The following is a 21,902-nucleotide window of genomic DNA, read 5'->3' as shown; positions in this document are numbered from 1 at the left end:
TCGCCGTACAGGTGGGGAAGGGCATGCAGGCCGGGGCAGGACTTGAATCTGGGTCCCACAGCCTCACATTTCCATTAAGTCGGGAAGCCATTCTGGGCCCTCTGATTCTGAGTCCCAGTGAACACGTCCCTCCTCACTGGAGGCCCCTGCCTCTCCCCGGGCTGAGCTGGCAGGAGCGGGGGCAGCCCCTCCCCTGCCCCGGAGGGTAAACAACCCCGGAGCCTCCCACGGCTCCGGCTGGCTCCGGGCTGGCGGCCGGCCCAAGCCCGCCCGCCACGTTGTTTTCCCTCTGAGAGCCTTCCTGGGCACTGCTATTTTTGGCCCGCGTGACAGTGACTGATGGCGGGCGGGGAAGTATAAAAGCAGCTGCCGGGCCTCGGGGTCCACCAGACAGCTCGGGGAGGCTTGCATGCCGGGCAGCAGCCCCACCGTCACGCTCCCCGTCCATCTCCTGGCCACGCCAACGCTGGACGCGGGGCTCTGACTAAGGGGCCCCCAACTCTTGGCCCCGAACTCCCTGGGCCTTCCCAAGGACTGTCCTTGCTCACCCGGCAGCCCTGTGATGCCCGGGTTCCCTCAGCTACAGGTAAGGGAGAGCAACTTCCCTCTGGTTAGAGATGCGACAGAAAGGTTTTGTTTATCTTTGAGACGAACAGGGCCTCACTGCGGGTTAGAGACCAGGGCATGCAGTCGATGGCAGGGATAGTAGCCTCCGAGGGCGTCGCATTCGTAGAGGGATTTCATTCCATGCGTTTCTTACAACACCCTTTCCAGCAGGGTACTTATAACCCTGTTTTATGGACGGGTCGGGGAGGCTTGGAGAGGTGACCTCGCCAACGGTCCCCAGGCCAGGAAGCGGCAGAGGCTGGTTTTACACCCAGGTTCCCTCTGACTCCAGCCCATTAGGCCGGGTTGTCTGATTTGTGCAGGTTCTTCAACAACAGTAAGGATAGATTCTTAAGCACGAGGCTTTCAGCGTTAGCAGGAAGGAAGAGTCCGGGAGTCCGAGCCCGGGCTTGGGTCTGCAGACTTCACTCCACTCTCAGGCCCGTGAATCCCCCGGGCAGCCTCAGCTGAGAGAGGGGACACAGAGGGGTGACAGAACGGCAGACCCTCAACCCCGGTCCTCTGTCGATCAACAGGTCTCCGCCCCGCCTCGCCCACGGCCATGAGGTCCCGGCTACTGCTTCCCGTGGCCCACCTGCCCACAATTCAGGAGACCCTGGAGGAGATGCTGCCCGGGGGGCCCGGGCAGGAGCCCCCGGCCTCCCCCAGCCTGGATGACTACGTGAAGTCCATTTGTCAGCTGGCACATCCCACCTCAGTGCTGGATGTGGCCACAGCCAGGGCCCAGCCCAGCAGAAGCCCCCGGCCAGCCCGGACCTTCCAGAAGAGCTGCCCTACTGAGTCCCTACGGGACATTACTACCTGCTTCAGTGGTCAGCAACGGGCACCGCCTGGGGACGGCACTACCGACCCCCTGGACTGGCTCTTCGGGGAGTCCCAGGAAAAGCGGCCGAGTAGGAGGGACCCGCCAAGGAGGACTGGCTTCTCTGCTGACTCCTGGGGTCTACACAGACAGATGGACAGTGGCAAGGCCCGAGGGACCCCCAGAGGGAGACTCTGGGATGCCAGGGTGCAAGGGCACTCTCTGGTGAGACCCTCAAGGGACTGGCACCAGGGCTCCGGGGCTTCCAGGCAACTCGGTGGGGCCGCGGCCTCCCCCCCAGCTCCCCGCCCCAGCAGCATCCTCAGAACTCTCTATTTGCACCTCCCAGTGATCCATGAACTCTAACCCCTCCCCAATAAAGCCTTCTGTACAGAGTACGCTGGTCTGTGTCACCTCCTCCCCCTCCTCCCCTGGGGTGGGGACTGTCCCTGGCAGGTCTCCAAGAGGGAAACACCTTTCTGCAGGGGCTGCCTGCCTGGGCATTTCATAGCGAGGCACACCCCCCCCCACCCCGAAGAGTGAGAACAGCCTTTCTGGCCTCATGTGGTGTTACTGATCCTGCTTGCACTGTTCCACACTGCTCCTCGCTGGCTGAGCGCCTTGGGCAAGTTACTTAACATTTCTGTTTGTTGGTTTTCTCGTGGGTAAAATGGGGGTAATTAAAGGGACCTGCTTTCTAGGCTGTTCTGATGAGTAAATGCTCACATTCATCATGGGGCGCATGTTACAAGCCCGCACGCAGGCTTATACCCATGTCTATGTGACTGCTTCACAGGCAAGGATGTGAGGTCGGTGGCGGGTGCGAAGCGAAGCTCTCAGCCACACAGGGATTTCAGAGTGAGGCCTGCGCTCTCCCAGGTCAGCCTCCTGGCCCCACCCCCAGAGCCCGGGCTCCATGCAGCACAAGAGGAAATATACGGTTTCCCCAAATGTACCTGCTGGGTGTCGGGGGGGGGGGATCCTGTCACTAGATCACCTGGGGTATCTCCGTGGCTCCAGCTCACAAGTCCTGTTGTGTCATTGGGAGGGTTTTGCCTGTGCTGAGGGCCAGGACAGACCCCAGACCAGCTCCGCAGGCAGGGTGCCAAACCACAGGGACAGGTGGCCCTGTCCCTACTCCCTCCACCCAGGGGGCTTCTCGGCTCTGGGGCAAAGTGCAGGCTATTGGTCAGCTGCCCTGCTCTCAGGCAAGTCCAGTGGCCAGGGCCTCCATCCCCAGGTCCTAAGGTCTGGGCCAGCCCTGGCTCCTCCAAGCCCAGCTCCGGAGAAGCCATCTGACAGGGAGGGAGATGGAGGTGAGGAATAGGGGCGAGGGAGAGGCGGGTGAGGCATCGGAGAACTCAGAAGAATCAGGCCTGAGGACCCATCACCCTGTTCCCTCGGGCCAGGTCAGAGCTGGCCGGCCCTGGCCAGGGTGGAACAGACAGAGGGGAGAGGAGGACTGAGCTGGGTCCACAGCCAAGCTCACAGCCGGCTTCGGTCTCCTCCATCTCCTTGCTCTGAGGGCTACCCAACTATTTTCTTCCTTTCTTCTTCCTTTCCTTTATTTTTTTCTATTTTAAAACTGTTTTGCATTAAAAAAAATGTTTATTGGCCCCCTTTTATGTGTGTTTTGTAGGAAGGCAGAACATAAGCCATACATTTAAAAGTGTCAGACAAGTAATTTACTCAGTCTCCTTATCTGTAAAATGGAGACAGCACCCCTGCCCTTCACAGCCTGCAGGGTTTGAGGAACGGGGCACATGCCCTTGGAGATGGAGTAGAAATGCCGCAGAGGAGTGCCTGCATCCATCACAACCCGCTGTGTCCCTGGCCTGCTCAAACCTGCCCATCCCTCACCTTTGCTGGCAAATAAGTGCGGGGTGGCCTTTCGCCAGAACACCCTTAGGAAGCGGCGGGGAGGGCTGACCTGGGAGGGGGTGCTGGCCGGTGACTGGGCTGGGCTTGCCTCACTGTACCCCTCTGCGAAGCTGTGTGAAATCAGGTCAGAAGGAGGCAACTAAGATGAGGTTGGCCGATCCCCCCCACCCCCTGCAAGCTCAAAAGCCACACGGCTGCATTTGGGAGGTCAGACAGGGCTCTGGGTTCCTCTGCTCATCTCCCCTGATGTGAAAGAAGCTAATGGGACCTTCAGGAAATGCCAAAAAAAAAGAATAAAGGGCAGGGGGAAGGGGCTTCTGGCATTATTCCAAGCTTCCCACGGGACAGAACAGCCTAGCAGAAAGTCCCCGTGATGGGGGTCCTATAGAGCAGTCTCCTCCTCACTCGCCCCTGGAGTAGGGAAAGGATGCAGTGTCCTGACCAGGCGGCAGCCTGGGAAGCACTTGGGAGCTCTCAAGGGAACACGTCCACGGCCGAGTACACCCGGGTGCCAGTGGTCTGTCAACTGCCCGTCATCCTGCCTCCAGGGAAGGATGGGGAATCACTATAAGAAGGAAGGGGATCCTGACTTTCTCCACCCTGGGAGAGGCAGAAACCCTGAGTGAGGGGATGCTCGTTCCCTTTCTTACTCTGCGCAGGAGCCCGGGACCAAGGATGGGGACTGGGTGTGATGTGCGCTCACGGCCACCAGGGGGAGCACGAGAGGCCAGCTCCCCTAGCGGGCCATGCGCTGGTGCACAACAGGAGGGTCCTACTTCTCATCACAGGGACGTATTTACCCACCGGTATTTCTGGGTGGTCGGTTTTTCCTTCGAGCAACCAAACAGCCCGGTTAAAATGATTTGCTATCGGGCGCCTGGGTGGCTCAGTTGGTTAAGCGACTGCCTTTGGCTCAGGTCATGATCCTGGAGTCCCGGGATCAAGTCCCGCATCGGGCTCCCTGCTCAGCAGGGAGTCTGCTTCTCCCTCTGACCCTCTTCTCTCTCGTGCTTTCTATCTCTCATTCTCTCTCTCTCTCAAATAAATAAATAAAATCTTTTAAAAAAATGATTTGCTATCTTCAAAAGGCACAGATTGCTCCAGGTTGCTCGTGCTCTCCTTTGTAATATAAGCACAAGGCAGAGTTTCCGATAGAGGAGGCTAGTGCCTGGGCCTCCTCCGATAGAGGAAGCTAGTATGGGAAATCCCTCGCCCTTTGGGAGCTGGGGGAGAATTCGTGGGGAAACACTTGCCCCAGGGCATGGCCCTGCTCCCTGACACACTTCATCGTCCCACGTTCTGTGGATCCCGGAAAGGACCGTGGAGGAGGAGGTGTCCCCAAACTGCAGCAGTCAGGCCACCGTCGCTCGGGGGGAGGCCTAGTGACAGCAGGGAGCGGAGTCTCTTCTGGAGCCCCACGTGGCTCTGCGAGGGCACAGCCGGTGCTGAGCCCCTCCGCAGCTGGACGGCTCCTTAGCTCGGTGACTGGAGGTGACAAACAGCTCCCTGCGTCTCTGAGGCTGGTCAAAGCTTAATGCTGGTAATGGGTCACTGTCTTACAAACTTCTGTGCTCGGGCCTTGGAGCCATGCTGGCATCTTCCACTTACTGCAGTGTTACCTTGCAGGAGAGACTTAAACTCTGAAAGCCTCAATCTCTTTGCCCGGAATATGGCCATTCCCATGTCACACAGCTCTTGTATTACAGTGAAGAACAGAGGGGTGAAGTGCCTTGTGCCTGGTGCCTGTCTGTCCTGCCCTCAGGGCCCGCAGTGCCTGATGAGAGGCTGGCCTGGGGTTGACCCTGCGGCAGGTGCCTGAACTGCGAGTCCCCGAGGCCCCGGAGGTCCCGGGTCTGCGTTCTGAGAAACCACAGAGGCCTGAACACAGGGTGGTGGGTGGGTCACGGAGGCACTCGGTGTCCAGGAATCAGTCATGTATTCCAGCATCAGAACTCTGTGCTGCCCAGGCCTACAGTGCCTTTGTGGTGGCGGTCACCCCCACCCCCCGCCGAAGACGCATACTCCCTCAGGCTGGTGCCCCTTGGCTGTTAAGGCTGAGGAAGTTTCCTGAAAGGTACTTTCTGGCTCCAGGGAGATCAAGTCAGATCCTTATCCCTCTTTAAGGTTAGGAAGAGGAAAACCCCCCCCCGTCTGTGGGGTGTTAACTTCTTACCACAGGGGCTGTCAGGAACACCTCTTCCCCTTTTTGGGGTCTCTCACTTTTCCACCTGGACTCTCCTGTCACACACAAACACAGGGCATAGGTTTGGGGCTTCCCGGCCCTACTCCCCACACGACTGTTCCAACAGAGGGGATTATCTTGGGGAATCCCAAGGGCCAAGGCCAAGCTCTTAGAGTAGCAATTCTCAAACTGGACCTTCATCACAGTACCCTGGAGGGCTTGTTAAAACACAGATGGGAACAGAAGGAGTTTCTGATTCAGCAGGCCTGGGGGCAGGAGGGCGACAAGAATTTGCATTTCTCACCAGTCCCAGGTGACCTTGAGGCTGCCGGTGCACAGAGCCCAGGTTGAGAGCTGCCAAGTCTTCGATCAATCACCGAACGGCCCAGGGCTGAGGAACAGGGCCCAGCCAGAAGACACCAGCGCACGCCTCCAGCACAACAACTGAGGTGGGTCCAACTCCGCACTTAGCATAGATCAAAACTGTCCAGTGCTCGGGACGCATCTCAGCTTGCCCTGGGACTGTGCCTGCTGGTTAGTCACCCAACACCTATGTTGAGTTGGCGCGCTGTGCCTGGCCCAGTGCCCGAAACCAGCCAGGCACTCAGGTAAGAAAAGAAGCAGCAAAACCAGAGATAGCAGGGGGGTGGTGTCAGAGCCCGGGGGGGCAACAGTGAGGAGCAGGGCTGCGGCGGGCTGGTGAGACAGGTGTCAGCTGCTCTGCAGAATGAAGAGCGGGGCCAGGCCGAGGGGGAGGGAACCGAGGCCCTGTGTGGGCTGAGCGGGCCCAGGGGAGGTGGCATGGGAGACGTGTGCCCTCCCAGGCCCCGTGCTGCCTGGACCACGAACCAGCAGCTTCCCTCCCACCCAGGCTCCCGAGCCTCGTGACAATAGCCAGGCCTGGGCTGTGTTGTGCCCACGGATGTGTTTTGTTTAGCCAGCATGGTGTTTTGATGTTTGCGAAATTCCACATGAAATTCCAGATATCTAACTTCTTTTTGAAAAATTAGGAAGAGTCTGGCTGTCTGGAGCCCACGTTCCTGCACAGCAGCGTCTGCAGGCGGGACGGTGCTCTCTGGCGTCCTCCACTCCCCAAGCCTGGCCTGCCTCTCCCATTCTGAGCTGCCTGGCCCCGCGAGCATCCTTTGGGGAGCTCTCCTCCATTTCAAAGCTTTCCTCTAATGTTTATTCTGACTGACAAACCCGAGACTGCTTTCACTTTTCGATTGCCCTGTGACCTTGGGCAAACCAGAGCCCCTTATTTGTGCTGTGGGATGGGCAGAGAAGGGACTGGGCTGTGCAGTCTCGAAGGTTTCAAATTCCAGTGTCCTGGCGGTTCATCCCGGCAAAAGTCCCAGGTGGAAGGAGAAGACCCACAGGTGATTATTTCTACCTGCTCTGAACTCTTGCTGGCTGTGGCGGGGGGTGGGGGGGAATGCTCTGACCCTCAGCACCCCTTACAGGACCTCCAAGGAGATGGCCTGGCTGCTGGTAACCTGGTCTCTAACTCAGAAAATGGGCAACCTCATAATTCATTATCCAAACCGGGACACTTCTGAGAGTGAAGAGAATGGTCTTAATAATGGCCCTGGAGTAACAGGTATAAACCAGGACTGTCTTCAGCAAACCAGGAGAGATGGTGGCCTATGAATAAAGAAGAGAAACGGGCCTTACCTCTCGGTGTCTCAGCTGAAAGCTTCTGCCCTCATGGTAGCAGTTGTAAGTTTTTAGCAAGCTTAAGAGCTCCGACCTAAAAAGGTAAAGACACACATCATAATCTTGGGGCGTGGCAGGGCTTTGGGACATGATGACAGATGCCTTGCCAGCCACACACACTCAGTTTAGAGACTAGACCCTGCCATCAGACACACGCCTTTCAGTCCTCTAGAGGTTTCACATGTCAGCCCTTGTGGAAGGTGTAGGATTGGGAAGAGAGCGAAGAGAAACTCGAAGACGGCCCACGGAACTGTACACATTGTGTGTGCACACTTTCACTATCACAGATCAGAGGTCCTGACCATCTCCCTGTGCTTTACTTCTGAGTCACTTCCTCAATAAATCCCCTGAGGTTGGATTATTAGCATTTTCAAGACCCTTGCTTTTCTTCCCCATATTACTTCCTCTAAGGGCCTGGTGCGGCTGCTGTGGGGGCGCCGTAAGGGGTGCCTGCTTCTTCCTCGTCCCGCCTTTATGGGGGTGTGATCAAGAGACGAAGTTGACAGCTGTGAGAGAAGATCCTGAAAGTCCATGCCCAAAATGTCTTCTCCCCGGAACAAAGGGAGGCGTGGCAGAGAGAAGAGAGTCCCCGCACCCCAGCGGGGCTCTGCAGGGGCATGCAGTCCCGTACATAAGAAACGCGAGCCACACATGTAATTTTAAATCCTCTAGTAGTCATATTACAAAGAAAAAAAAAAAAACCAGGGGAAATTAGTTTTCATAATACATTTTGTTTTATCGCACAATGTTATCTAAAATTTTATCATGTCCACATGGAATCAATATAAAAACTACTAATGAGATCTTGTTCATTATTTTATTTTGTAATGAGTGTTTGCTACTTGTCTTTTATAGTCACTACACCTCTCCAGCTGTAAGTCATGCGCTTGGCAGCCACCGCGGCTCATGGCTCCCCTACCGGACAGTCCTGCTCTAGAATCTCTTCAGGCAGTGCCTTCCCTGACACTAGAGCCCCCCAGGGTATGGACGAGCAACACCTGCTGCTGGTGCTCGAGTGTGCTTCTCGATGGGGGGGTGATGGTACCTGACAGGGGAAGTGAGGCACTTGTGACTCAGTGAATGTGATGCCATTAACATAGCAAGAGTCAAGTGACTTCACGGTGACTTCATTCACCGTGACTGTAAGTGTGTAAATGCTGAACATAAACTTGGTAGGACACCTATACATGAAATCAATCATGTTATGGTTATGATTATGACGTTTCCCAAAGTTGTATTTAATATGATTCTCATTATAAAATTTATTTTTTTATTTTTATTTATTTATTTATTTATTTATTTATTTGACACAGAGAGAGAGACAGCGAGAGAGGGAACACAAGCAGGGGGAGTGCGAGAGGGAGAAGCAGGCTTCCCGCCGAGCAGGGAGCCCGATGTGGGACTTGATCCCAGGACCCTGGGATCATGACCTGAGCCGAAGGCAGACGCGTAATGACTGAGCCACCCAGGCGCCCTCATTATAAAATTTAAACCAGGAAAATGATGGTGTGGACAGCACTGTGCATGGAGTGCTGTTTGTTTTCTCAGGTCTCTGAGAGGGGGACCCAGAAAGGAGGTCAGTGAAAGCTAGAAGGCTGGCTGTGCTTCAACATGGCAGATAGGAGCTGCCCAAATTTAGAAAAGATTTGGACTCCAGGACTCAAAAAGCAAGATAACATAAAAAATACACTTTTCTTTAGTTGAGAAATAAATTTGAAAAACTATTCTAAACATTTTTTATGGTAAGACAGATAGTAAATAAAATTAAAAATAAGCAGAGCTAAAAATTATTATGTCAATAAAATGCACTTTTTTCAGTAAAAACTCCAAACCTATTTTGAGTTTTTTTTTCTTTTTCCCCCCTGAACTGTTGAACATGATAAGAATGTTAGAATTGCTCTAGTTTTTGAATCAATTAAATGCCATCTGTGCAGAGTCACGGCATACATTGCCATGCTTTCCTGCCTTTGTGGGCCTGAGGAGGCAGGGGTCAAACCCACACCCCAAAGAGATCCTTGATCTCCAAGGAGACAGGCTTCGAAAAGAAGTGCCCCCATCACTGTCCCTGGAGCAGGCACATCATTAGCTCTATGAAAGGTGCCCAGACTCCCGCCACCCAAAGTCTGTCCATGGCAAGGAGTGGCCACAAGAAGATCCCCTCCCTGTACGCAAAGCCTTACTTCAGGATGGACTTGCTGTCGCTGATGGGGACGTGAGAACTGGGCGGACAGTCTTCCTTCATCTTCCCCTCTTGTCTACAGACTCGGAAGTTACCTTCTGGGAAGAGGAGGAAGGACAGACAGACAGGTGAGCCTGAAGAAGCGCTGGCCAGTGCGGTGTCCAGAGCCCTGGTGTGCCAGCCTGTGTCTTCAGGCTCACCCCCCACCTCCCATCCCGCCCACGCCCCTCCTCCCTCCACTCCTTGGCACAGGGCGGCCACAGCTGAAGGATCAGGCTCAGAGGACTTAATGGGGCCCCACACCTACCCGGGGCAGCCAAGCTCCCTTGGCAGGTGGGGGGCAAGGTCAGAACTACGGGGCTAGCTGGCACCCAGTACCAGCCCTATCAGCCCCCCTCCCAGAATCTCTCCATAATCCCTAAGGATCTGGATCAGTCTCATAAATGTTTCAGACCATAGGCTCTCTTCCCTCAGCTGGGACACCCTGAGGGATGGTTTCTGCCTATATTGTTCCTCCAAACCCCACAGCACCCTGGGCCTTTCTCCTCCTTTCCTGCCGAACCCAGGCTGGTGGCCCCATCACTGCCTTTGGAATCAGCACACCTGGGCCAGCTCTCCTGGTGATGGGTTACTCGGTACTGTGGTCACCACATTCGGGAGACCATGTTGAGCATTTTCTATGAATTATCTTATTTACTCCTTACAACAATAGTATGAGGTAAGTATTATCCTATTCCCATTTTATGGATGAGAAAACAGAGACAGAAGTTGAGTACTTTGCCCAAGATTCCCAGTGAATCAGTGGCAAAGTCAGTATTTGAACACAAGCATTTAGATCTTAGATTCTGGTCTCTTAACCCCTTCCCTGTATTAATCTTGCACAGTGACGTAACCCTCCAGCCTTCTTTTTCTCATCTATGCAATGGGGTGACCTCTGCCCTATAGGATTGTTAGTTGATTCACACATGAAACTGTGTCTTCACAGCCTGGAAAGCTTTGTGGAGCTTCTCAAACCCTCCTGGGGGAAATCTGCTAGTGCTTTCTCTAGCTTGTTGCCATCTTCTGCACAGATTTCAACTTTCTCCCTCTCCAACTTACTCTAGCCAAGAACTCCCTTCTTGAGGCATGCCGTGTGTTGGGCAGTGAGCCAGAGCTTCTCTCCCCTGCCCCCAGTCTTGGCCCTGTCCCTCCTTTTCTTCTCTCAAGTTGTCGCTAACACTCTGAGGGGTTAAGTCATACTGGGAAATGGCCCAGAAAGGGTACACAGCTTGTCCTTTGCATCGCAGAGTGGCTCCTTCACAAAACCCCAACGTCTGTTCACACAAACCTGGCTCAGTCAGGTCTTCCCCACCTCTGTGCATGCGTGTGTGTGTGCACACGCACACACATGTTCCTGGGGGTTCAAGGTCAGATTCGACGGCTATTGTATTAATGTCCTCAGAGCGCTCCATCCCCTTGGGCCCTGACTCTGACCAGCTGTACACCCTGTCTTCCTGCTTGTTTGATACCATCCACAAATAAGACAAGCCTGCCTTCTGTGATAGCATCAGGCCTGAACCACCATTTGATTCTGGAAGCAGGGAAACATAGAGAAGGGGAACAAACTGAGGGAGGTGGGCTTCTCAGTGACCTCAGAATCATCCTATAAATACTTCCGCTCTGCCTGGGTCTAGACTGAGGCAAAACGTGGCCTAGAGAGAGGTTAGGCCGCTGGCTGTAGCCACAGTGAGGCCCTACCTCCATAGGGCACAGGGTTAGGCACCATGGGGGCCTGGAGTAGGGGCCTTGCTCTTGGGCAACAGGATTTCAAAATCGGGTTTCAGTTCCTCAGCTCCTGAGGCTCCAGTGGAAAAAGTGATCTGCCAGGCTCCCTCTCTGTACAGTTCCTTAAATACTTCCATGCAGAGCTGGTTTCAGCCCAAGAAAAGTATCTGGGTTTCTCACTCACCACTGCTTCTGTGGACCCATGGCACTACTGTGTCTCGCTTTATGCAGGCTCATCGTGGGAAGGGCTGGATTTGCCCAGAACTAACAGCAGGTGGTTTTTTCTCTTGTCTCCTCTGTAGCCAGCTTCTCTCCCAACCCTCCTCACGCCCTGCCAGGAGCTCTAGCCTCCCTGAGCTGCTCTCATTTCTCCTAACGGGCTTTCCGCTTTGTCCTCCTTCTGGGTCTTCATGGTGCTGTCCAGAAAACAGTCTCCTCCTTGTCCTATACTCGGCTGCGAGCTCTCCAGGACACCCTTGCCAGAAGAGCCACCTCCTCCCGTATCAGGAGAGGCTCCTTTCCAGTCTAGCACCTGCTCTGGGCTCCTGGCTGTGCTGGGTCTGCAGGGTCTGGCCTGTGTGTGAGGGAGCTGATCGGACGCTGGGGGAGTGGGGGGGGGGGGAGTGGGAGGTGAGGTTGAAGCTGCAGGCCTCCACACCAGGGACAGTACTTTTCTGGCTCACCCCCGGTTTCCAGCCCCAAACCTGAGCCTGCCACATAGCAGGAGGTGCACAGATGCTGTTAAATTACTGGATGAATTTGAGAAGCCTCACGGGGTCCTCCAAAGTCAACTTTCCCAGAATTGTGCATATACAGCTGGAATAAAACATGTAAATGTCAACACGGGTCAGGGAAGTGACTCCACTGAGATACTGGTCAGTGGAATCCATGGGGACTTGGCAGACACATTCCTTCTCTGGAGGGTCAGCTCTTCTGGAGTGTCATGAGAAGCCAGACATCTGGATTTGTATGGGCTACATTTCACTGTTTAAAGGTGGACACTGTGGCCGAGACATTGACCTGTGCTAGCTCACATTCCTCAGGCCCCCGTGGGGCCATGTGCCTAACTCCTCACCTGTCACACGCAAGAAGGGTTGTGTGTCACTCTCAGGCTAGTGCTTTCGAGCCAGGTATGACCCTGGTCTCTGCCACGGTGACCCCAAAAGCTGCATGTCCCAATTGGTGCCACTTCCAGATGGTCAGCCTGGGTCCCTGAGTGCCTCTGTGGAGCAGAGTGCCAACCCACTGTGGATATGGATTGGGAAAGAGAAATAATGCTTCGCTGGGAAAAGCTGCTGGCATCTCAGGGATTTGTTACTGCAGCATGACCTAGACTATCCTGACTAATGCAGGAAATTATTCAGTTAAAAAATGTATAGTTAAAAATAAAATGTAACCAGACAAGGCACACTTGCAAGACAGGTGACCTTGGTGGGGCTCCAGTGTGTGACTTCTGATTCACCACAGGACCCAGTTTACAATACTTTGATTCTCCCACAACATGTGGGGAATATGCCAATTTTGCTCTATTTAGTAGGAATACTTATAAGTGGAACATCTGTAAGTCATGCAGTGATTAGTTATTAACATGCTTCCTAAAGAGCTCTGGGCCAGGAGCTGCTAAAGACCCTCATGGCTTCAGTTGCCTGCCTTTCCCTCTCTGTGCTTTCATTTTCCCATCTGTGCAATGGGAATATTGATCTCCAATTTTCTCAACTGTAGAACTCTCTGTTCAAATGGAATATTTATGCAAATCAGATTAAAGGGGGCTGCTTGGTTGACAGTGAGGTGGGTGTTGGGGAACCCCTCCCAGGGTTTTGCCTAGGACTCTGGATAATACTATTTGCAAAGCACAGTACTAAGTAACACATTCCCTGCACTGGCTTTCCAGAGAGCTTCAGTGTCCAGAATCTGCTCTTTAGAAGGACATGACCAACATGCTGAGCGGCTCCAGCTGGAGTTGGGTGGCATCAGTTGGGGTAAGGAGTCAGGAGGAAAGTGAAGAATGGGGTGGCTGGGTGATGGACATGGGGGAGGGTATGTGCTATGGTGAGCACTGTGAATTGTGTAAGACCGTTGAATCACAGACCTATACCCCTGAAACAAATAGTACATTATATGTTAATTAAAAAAAAAAAAAAAGAATGGTCTAGGATTATAGATGGTCAAGTGAAAGGAGAAAGGGGAAGGTGACCCAGAGGGTAAATAGCTTAGCTTGGCAGAGATGGAGAATGGGGCATGCCATCCCTGGGGAGTGCAGAAGATGAGTGAGCAAGGCTGCAGGGAGGCAATGAAGGGGACACTTCAGCAAAGGGGGTCTCTTCCAACTTGTTGGGCTGGGTCTGAGCCTTATGGGGTAGGAACCTTGGCCCCCTGGAAAAACAGCCTCTTCTTTGAGAGAATCACACATTTCTGTGTCTTCTGACATTCATCATCTGTCTCTCTGATTCTCACATGTCCACCCTTCCCCTCCAAGTAGACAACATCTCCATCTCCCTGAGTTCCAGAGCTAAACTTGGGGGTCACTCACAGACTTCCACTCCAAATCTGAACACTGTGCATTTGTGCCTCCTTTAGCAGACTGAACTTGAGATGCTTTTCACTCATTTTGATAATCCCTGTGTCTTGTAGAGTTCTAAAGTGAGGTGCACGTGTGACTGAGGGGTACCCTAGAGAGAACTGCTGAATGAGAGAGCTGCAAGGAAGGGAGAGAGAGAGAGAGGGAGGGAGGGAGGGACAGAGGGACAGATGGACAGAGAGACAGAGAGAGAGAGAGAGGAACCCCCCAGGAAGAAATCAAACAGAGATCCTTAGTTCAGAAGGTGCTTCTGAAACTGCCCCTTAAACATTCACTCTCCCTGTGCACTGGACAGAGCCTTGGACAATCTCTAATGGGATGCTTTTCAACCTTTAATAAAACAGACAATCTTATTTGTAAAGGCAGAAGCCGAATGAACAAACAGATTAAAGCAAGGCTACTTTGGTTGAAGCTGGAGTGGGGGAAAGGATGGGCGGAAGCTGGCCTCCCACCCAGGTGCAGTCCAAAAACCAGAGTGACTGACGCAGCTGGGCAGGCCAAGCCCTGCGGCTCTGGGAGGCCAGCCCTCTTTGTCCTGGCCTGCTCCCCTCCCCCAGCCCCAGGGCACACAGCTCAGGCCTCAGTGTTTCCTCCCAGGGGCTGGAGGAGGCTCTGTTTCCAACCGGAGGACTCAGAATGCAGCCAGGGCTCCTTGTCCCCAGACAAGGGGCCCCAGGGTGACGTGCCAGCCACGGTTACCTGTCCCCAGCGAACAGGCAGTGAACTGTGCTTGCTTTCCACTTCAGCGGCTGCTCGGCCAGCCGTGCAGGGGGGCTGCTAAGGACAGCCAGCACCCCAGCCTGCCTTGGCCATTGTCCCTGGCCTTTGATTTGGGACAAAGGACACTGAAGCCTTTACAACTGCGAGGCTTGGCCCATCCTACCCTTGTTTGTGGTCATGGAGCCGGTTATCACAGAAGAAGGCAGCTTTGTGGCTCTTCGGGTCACCACTGCAGCCCAATCCTGCTGGCCAGGGGCAAAGGAGAAAAAGGCTAAGGGAGTGGGGTTTTCATGAAGCCAAACTGAGTGCATTTGAAAGCCTTTTCTTTCAGGACTTTGTGCTGCCTACTTTTTCCTCTTATAATGCCCTCTCTTTTCATACAATGATGGCGAAAATAGATGGTCATTGTCCTTACTTGGCAAAATGGCAAATGCATCAATATCCAAATTTAAATGTTCTGGGGATGTCTGTGAGATCTGGTAACCTCTAATACTTTATAAAATTATGATGCTTATTTTCTTCTTTAGGCATGATTAAAATCAAATGTGTAAATAAAGTGACGTGGGAAGGGAAAGAAAGGAGGACAGAGCGGTGGGGCCCAGCTGGGAGCCTCGGAGCCAGGCTGCTTCCACTGGAAGGAGGCAGGAGGCTCAGAGAGAGAGGGCAGGTGCAGGGCCACTGCCTGGCATTCCTGAGAAGCCTACATTCCCTGCTCGGCAGCCCATGACCACAACTTCCAAAGGCCAGCTGGGGGGAGGGGGCAGCAGGACACACTGAAAACAAGGAGCCTTAAAGCACCCCCCAGCCCCCCTCTGGCATCTGTCAGCCAGCAAATGGCAGGAGCCTTAGCCAGGGAGGAAGCTGCAGGGCTTGGTGCTGGTAGCAGCTGCCTCTGAGAGGGGGCCTGGCTGGACACAGGCAGCCCCTCAGCAGCACATGTTCGCTGAGAAAGCCAGTTGTTGGGGTGCGGATGGCAGGCAGCGACTCAGCAGCTGCTGCCCCTGCCCCTCCACACGACTGTCCTTCCCCCCCTCTCCAGTTCCAACGGCCGCCCCCCTCCCTCTGTCACCATCTGCCTTGGGCTCAGCCATGCCCCTCCCTGCCTCAGCATGGTAGCTAGGAAGGAGGACCCGGGGGGACACTCTGCGCAGTCCAGATGGAGGTGATGGTGGCTGAGGGAGAGCAGGAGAGGTGACTGCAGAGCCGCCAGCCACCTCTACCACTGCCTTCTCCTGGGCTTACTCACGGACCCCAACTTGCCTTTGCTGTGTCCTCCCCACCTTCAGGGTCCTGGGCTCCCACCCACAGGTCTCCCTGAGCCCATCTTAGCACCCAGGCCTCCCTGACCCTGCTGCCCTTCCTCTGAAGAGCTTGGCGCTCCACACCCGAGCAGGCTGGCCTTGCTCGCATCTTCCAGACAGCCCTAGCTCGGAGGCGGCTCGCCCAGGCCCCTGCGGCAGGATTTCTGGTTTCTGCTCTTGCTTTCCAAGGCACGGCAACCTGAGGCTCCCCTCCTGCTCCCTCTCTCATACACACCAGAGGCCGGAGGGGCCCTTCCTGCCAAAACCAGGCTCACCTCTTGCCTCTGGAAGTCGGTATCCATGCAAACAGGAATCCTCTCAGCCATGCTTTTTGGGTCAAACAGGTGCTCCGAATGACCAAGATCCTGAATGCCTGGGGCACAAGCCCTCCGAGCCAGCAGCTACAGGGCTGCACCGGGGGTTCTCCTTGGCTGCCCCCACCTCTGCTGTCTACTGCACCAGGCCTGTGGGTCAAGTGCAGTTGCTGGGGGTGCTTTCTTGGAATCTCTTGAAAGCCCTTTGGAATCTCTTGAAAGTGTTAACACACTCCCCGGGAAAATGCACATATGTGCATGAGTGTGCAAGTATGCACACACCAAATTTGTATACCACTGCAGGGGCCTCAGGAAGCCCCTATTCATGTGCCCCTGGATCCCCAGATCCCAGGTTAAGAACTTCTGCTTAAATGTGTCACAGTGAGAGACAGGAGGCAAAGGGGCCTCCCAGAGAGAAGTCTGGGTGTGGGTTTTGCTGCCGCATCCACCTGGCGTGTGACTCCAGCATGTTGTGCTGTCCCTTGGGCCTCAGTTTAGCCAGGATTGTACGGGCAGCTGGTCCAGAATGTCTTCAGGGCTCTTCCCAGCTCTGCAGCTATGGGGTTGCATGAGCTCCCTGCTCCCACCGCCCCAGAGTCAGGCGGGGCAAGCGGAAGAGGTGCGTAATCCTTCCCTCAGCAGTGCATCCTGGGGAAGGAGGTCAGGCAGCCAGAAAAGAAAACTGAGCAAACTGTAAGTTCCCCTTTAATAGAGAAAAAGCTATGGGAAGTACAGCCACTTCCTATTTGATCTTAATTTATTTAAAACAATTCCAAAATATTTCCTTCAGTGTACTCTGTGACCAGATAACCACCCAGCCTTCACAAGGATCTGGGTTTAAAGCTCTGCTCTGGTTTGTCCGCTGTGTGACCTTAGGCCAAGTCCCTTTCTCTCTCTGAACCTCAGATTCCTCATTAGCTGAATCACTGATTGCTGTCAGATGGGCCTCACATGGAGCTCACCCATAATAAGCCGAGGCTCCCATGACAGGTCGCAACGGGGGTCGGAAGAGATAGCGGGGTTCTGGAGATGGGGCTGTGAGCAAGGACATATGGCTGAGTTTACTCTCCAAACCAGGGCCCAGTCCAGAGTGCCTTCTGGAAGACCTCCTAGTCAGGGTCTCCCTGTGAGGCTTTGCATTGACAGAATCTGAACTGCGACATGCTGAGTTCTGCTCATGTTCTTGGTCCTCTGGCATTGTCCAGCTGACCTTGACCCGGGGGGCCCTGGACCTTCACTCTGTTCTCCACCTCCAGGCCACCCATTGGAGTCTCAGGGTGGAAACAGGGCCTCCCTTCCCACTTTCACAGGGGCTGTCTAATCTGTGGCCTCAGCCTCACCTTCCCTGTCAAGTCTTGAACCACCAGCACCACACACACAGAGAATTATGACAAGAACTACTGAAAATACACTTTGCCACTGACAAAGTGCTGAAACACACCCCATTACAACTTCCAGCTAGAAATTTTTGACCTATGTTTAATGCGTTCCATTGTCTTCCCTTCTTTCCCTTCCCCTTGTCTCCTCCCCCTTCCTCTTCTCTCGCTCCTCCAGTCTCTCCTTCCTCCCTTCCTCCCTCTAGCACCTCCCACCCTGGTGGCCACAGCTCAGGAATTATACTGGGGAGCAGGTTCACCTGTTAGTTCTACCAATTCATTGCAATTTTCTTTTTTTAAATCATGGCTACTGGCAACAAAGCTTGGTTGCCCCCTGAGCAGTTTAAAACTACAGAGAAGCTAGCAAGGGTTTCTTCAGCCAGTGCAAGTGTGTGGTTTTGGAGTCTAACCTGCTTGGGTTCAAATTCCAGAATCCCAGGCCCATTTGCTGCAACTTTATTTGTTTATGAAGTGAGGTTACTAAAGATCTCCTTACAGTGTTTTAAGAAAGCACCGGCCAGCACTGGCCTTGCACTGATGGTGTGTGAGAGGGGGCCGTCCCTCCCACAAGGCTGTGTCAGATTGTCAAAACTCTGAAGCATCTCTCCAGAATCAGAGAGTCAGGAGCATGGGGGGCTGGGGAGGGACAGGATGTCAGGCAGGGTGAACTCTGAAGTCAGTGGGTGAAATGAACGAGACCTGGCACAACAAAGTCTGAGTTCAAATCCTGACTCCACCACTGGGTGAAACTGGACAATTCCATAACTCTGTAAGCCTCAGTTTTCTCATCTGATAATGGGGATAATGAAAATATCAGGACTGTGAGAAGTAGGTGCCATATTGTGCTACTGCCCTTTGCACAGGTCTGGGAACCAGGCAAACCCTTTATAAATAGCGTGGTGAGGCAAGCCCCTCCTTCTGCTACCTTCTGCTATTATCTCGGCGCCGGTTTTCCATCTGTGAAATCTGAGGGTTGTGTCAGAGCCTCTTTGAGCCTCTCCCCCCAACTAAGATCAATGCCTAAGACGAGAGACAAGGTGAACAAAGGTGTAGCCTGCGGCCGCTCTCACCTATTCTGCCCAGATTTGAGCCCTTGAAGTGCCTTCCCCCTGGAGAAGGTGCCTGGCGCAGTGCCCGCTCTCAGCAGTGGGCCTGAGGCCCGGGCTGCGCCAGGCTGGCAGGGGGAGGGAACTCTGCACGCGGCAGCCAAGGGGCACCGGTGCCCAAGCTCCAGAGTCCACGGCTGGGGGCGGTCTCGGGCTCGGGGACGGGGGGAGACGGTGCTCCCCGGACGCCCCCAAACTCCTGCCTGTACATCACTCACCCTCCGCTCATCGCGCAGTCCAGAAGCCTCTGCCCGTGCTGTGCCCTCGCCGGCACCCGAGCTGTGTCCGCGGCGCCTAAAGCCCCAGGTCCCCGGGGCTTGGCGCGTAGGGCCCGCCCCTCCCCGCCCCTCGCCCAGCACTGGCCAATGGCCCGCCCCATCTGTCCCTCTCCGCCCCGCCCCTCCCCGCCTCCTCCCCGCCTCTCGCCTCGCGCAGGCCAATGGCGCCGCCCCGCCCGTCCCGCCCTGCCCCCGGCACACCGCGAAGGGTGGGCTCCGGGTGGTGCCCGAGGGGCGGCGGGGATGGTTGGGGAGTCAGACCCGAGACATGTCGCCGCACCATGACGAGGGCGCCCGGAGACCCTTGGAGGAAGCAGCCCAGACTCTGCTTGGAGGGTTCGGGGTGTGGGCGGAGTCCGGGACCCTTGCGTGACCAGGACCCTGGGCTTCCAACAAAGGCCGCTGAGTGGGCGCCGAAATTACTAGTGTGCGCTGGGGAGGACGTTATCCGTTATCTTTTTTGCTCATGGGGCACCTGTGTGTGGTCCTGCTGTTTGATTGGCGTGGCCTGTCAGAGCTCCACCGCGTTTAAGAAATCGGATCCGACGGTGAAGAGGAGATAAACTTCTCTTCCAGTCACCGCCAGCTGAATGAGGATTTGCCTGCACCGACCGAAGCAGAGGGGACTGAAACCCACAGGCCTTTGGGGGAGCTCAGACAGTTCAGTTTCTGGGGTGTGGGGATGGCGGGGGTGTGGTGGGGGATGGGGAAAGGGCTAATGGAAACGTTTGCAGTTTCTGTTTTATATCACCAGCCCTAGTCCTGACCTTTGGACCTCTTCTCCCCCGCTCAACACAAATCATTTTAGTGTCATTTGACCTGTGGTTCTTAATCTTTGTAGAAACAGATGGCCATTTTAGAACCTGGTATGTACCTTCTAGAAAAATGCAGGTAAAATCCGCCTGATTTTTGAGTTTGTGGGCCCCTGGCCCCCTCTTGAGAGGGGCTGTGCTAATCATTGTTGTCAGAGCTGGGGGATTTGGGGTCAAGAGATTGGGCTCTGCCGTCTGTTTCCTGCATGACCTTGCCATGTTGCAATTGCCTCAATTTCCCCACCTGCAAAAACGAGGGGACTAAAGATGACCAGAGATTCTTCAACTTTGCCTTTGCATGAATCTGTGAAGAATGACCCATCCTTGGCCAGCTCAGGGCTCCCCTGTGGTCAGGGACCCCCACTCCTGCACAGCCCAAAGTTCTGGTCATCAAAGCTGAGGCCAGTAACTGATGCTTCTGAAAGTTTTTTGGAAACAGTGGGGAAAATTCAACATAGCCCTTAACCTCTGAGTATTCATTCTATGCCCAGTAGGGTAAATAAACATAGCACCAGGGTAACATACAATTTCCCTGGGGCTTTCCAGCACTTGAGAATGAATCGTTCTCTCTTATCTAGTTGATGCTATGTCCGGGGCCAGGACTAGCCTGGAATGATGATTGTGTTTGAGGAAGCAACCTGATGTGTCTTGCACTCCCACTGTGTGCCATACACTGTGCTAGTGCAATACATCGGGGATCCCACACAATCCCCTCAACACCCCCAGGGAATGGGTATTTCCACCTGGATTTTACATGGAACACAAGTGTCCATCATCAGGGTCCTTAGTTCCTTCAGAAGGAGGATCACCTTTTCCTTCAGTTTTCAATGAAACCGTATATGGTCCCCAGCTCACTTATGGTGGGTGTTGTGGATTTCGTTAGTTCCCAATCCATTATCCACTTTCTCCTTTGGAAAAAAGAGAGAAAGGAAGGAAAGGAACAGAAAAGGAAAAAAGTTGGGGCTCCGGGGTGGCTCAGGTCATGATCTCAGGGTCTTGGGATCAAGCCCCGCATCAGGCTCCCTGCTCAGTGGGGAATCTGCTTCTCCCTCTCCCTCTGCTCCTCCCCCTTGCTCGTTCTCTGTTTCTTTCTCTCTCTCTCTCAAATAAATAAGTAAAATCTTTAAAAAAAAATAAAAGGAAAAAACCTGAGAGAGGGAGAGCCAGCACCATGCCAGCCCCTAGTGACCACTCGCATTTTTCCTATGGCACTTGCAACAACCCAACAGTAGGTCATGAAATTAAGTTAGTAGATGATGTGACTTGTATTTAAAAAATAATGGAAGAGAAAATATCAGTGTACAGCACACAAAGTAAGTATAAGTTGTGTCTTATGAAACTTTTCTTTGCATTATTGTTTCAGTTTACATGCATTAGGCTGATATGAAATGTGTTTCTCACTGTGGGCTATGGTCAAAAACATTTGAAAGCCACTGTCTAAGTTAATCTCGACGATCCTTTTCACGGCTTTCCCAGCTTCCTCTGAAGCTAGCAGGGCCATATGACCCACTTCTGGGTGAAGAGATAGGCAAAAATGTGCTGGGGGTGGGGTGAAGTCAAATTCTGCTTTCCTGGTAGAAGGAACAGATATCCCTTTCTGTCTCAAATGTGGATATCATGTGTAATTTCTGGAACACTGGCAGCTATTTTGAGATCATGATAAGACATGTCCATATGCTAAGGCTAGTGGACCATAAAGATAAAAAGGATCTGGGTATTATTACCATCATGGGGCTCTTGCACTGCCTACTCTAGACTCATCATGGAAAAAAATAAACCCCTATTTGTTTAAGCCAGAGATTCATGAGAGTTCATATAAAGGCCCAGATAGCAAATATTTTGGCCTAGTGGGCTCAATGGTCTGTGTTGCAACTACTTAACTCTGCTGTTGTAGTTTGAAAGCATCCATAGACGATGTGTAAACCAAAGGGCATAGCTGTGGCTCTGATAAAACTATTTACAAAAACAGGTGGCGGGTCACATATGATCCTAGGCTATAGTTTGTTAACTCTTTTCCTGGATGATCTTGACCACTTTATTGTCTCTCTGATCTCATCTCCTCCTGCTTGCCCTTCTCTCTGCTCTGGTGATACCCTTTCTCCTGCATAGGCCCACTCCCATCACAGGGCCTTTTCACTTGCTGTTGCCTCAGCCTGGAAGGCTCTTCCCCCACATGTCCACATGACATGTTCCTTGTGGGACATGTCCCACAAGACATGTCCACCACATGACAGGTCTTTCTTGACAGATCACATTCTCTTCAAGG

The 21,902-nt window shown here is 53.6% G+C and overlaps 2 protein-coding genes across 6 annotated transcripts in view; one reads left to right on the top strand and one right to left on the bottom strand.

Moving 5' to 3' along the window:
- RASSF4 (Ras association domain family member 4) overlaps positions 1–18,851 on the bottom strand; it is a 32,361-nt gene extending 13,510 nt beyond the window's left edge. For 2 of the 5 annotated variants that reach the window (XM_028098563.1, XM_028098561.2), the window contains exon 1: positions 7,167–7,242. Coding sequence is in view for 3 of the 5 variants with exons in the window: in XM_028098564.2 (XP_027954365.1) it covers positions 7,167–7,242; positions 9,389–9,450 (138 nt within the window). In the remaining 2 variants the exon portion in view is untranslated. Of the gene's footprint in view, positions 1–7,166; positions 7,243–9,388; positions 9,486–18,764 lie in introns of those variants that run through there. The other 3 variants (XM_028098564.2, XM_028098565.2, XM_028098566.2) reach the window with 3 other exon arrangements.
- Positions 343–1,847, top strand: DEPP1 (DEPP autophagy regulator 1). Its single transcript, XM_028098567.2, has 2 exons — positions 343–586; positions 1,143–1,847. The coding sequence occupies exon 2, from the start codon at positions 1,169–1,171 to the stop codon at positions 1,793–1,795; it is 627 nt and encodes a 208-aa protein (XP_027954368.1). The 5' UTR covers positions 343–586; positions 1,143–1,168; the 3' UTR covers positions 1,796–1,847.
- Positions 18,852–21,902: the final 3,051 nt, after the last annotated feature.

This window comes from Eumetopias jubatus, unplaced genomic scaffold (assembly GCF_037043125.1).
Source record: "Eumetopias jubatus isolate StellerSeaLion01/CBP00866 unplaced genomic scaffold, mEumJub1_p1.0 scaffold_17, whole genome shotgun sequence".
Classification (NCBI taxonomy): Eukaryota; Metazoa; Chordata; class Mammalia; order Carnivora; family Otariidae; genus Eumetopias; species Eumetopias jubatus.
Note: the sequence above shows the minus strand (reverse complement) of the source record. Positions and strands in the feature narration are given on the sequence as shown.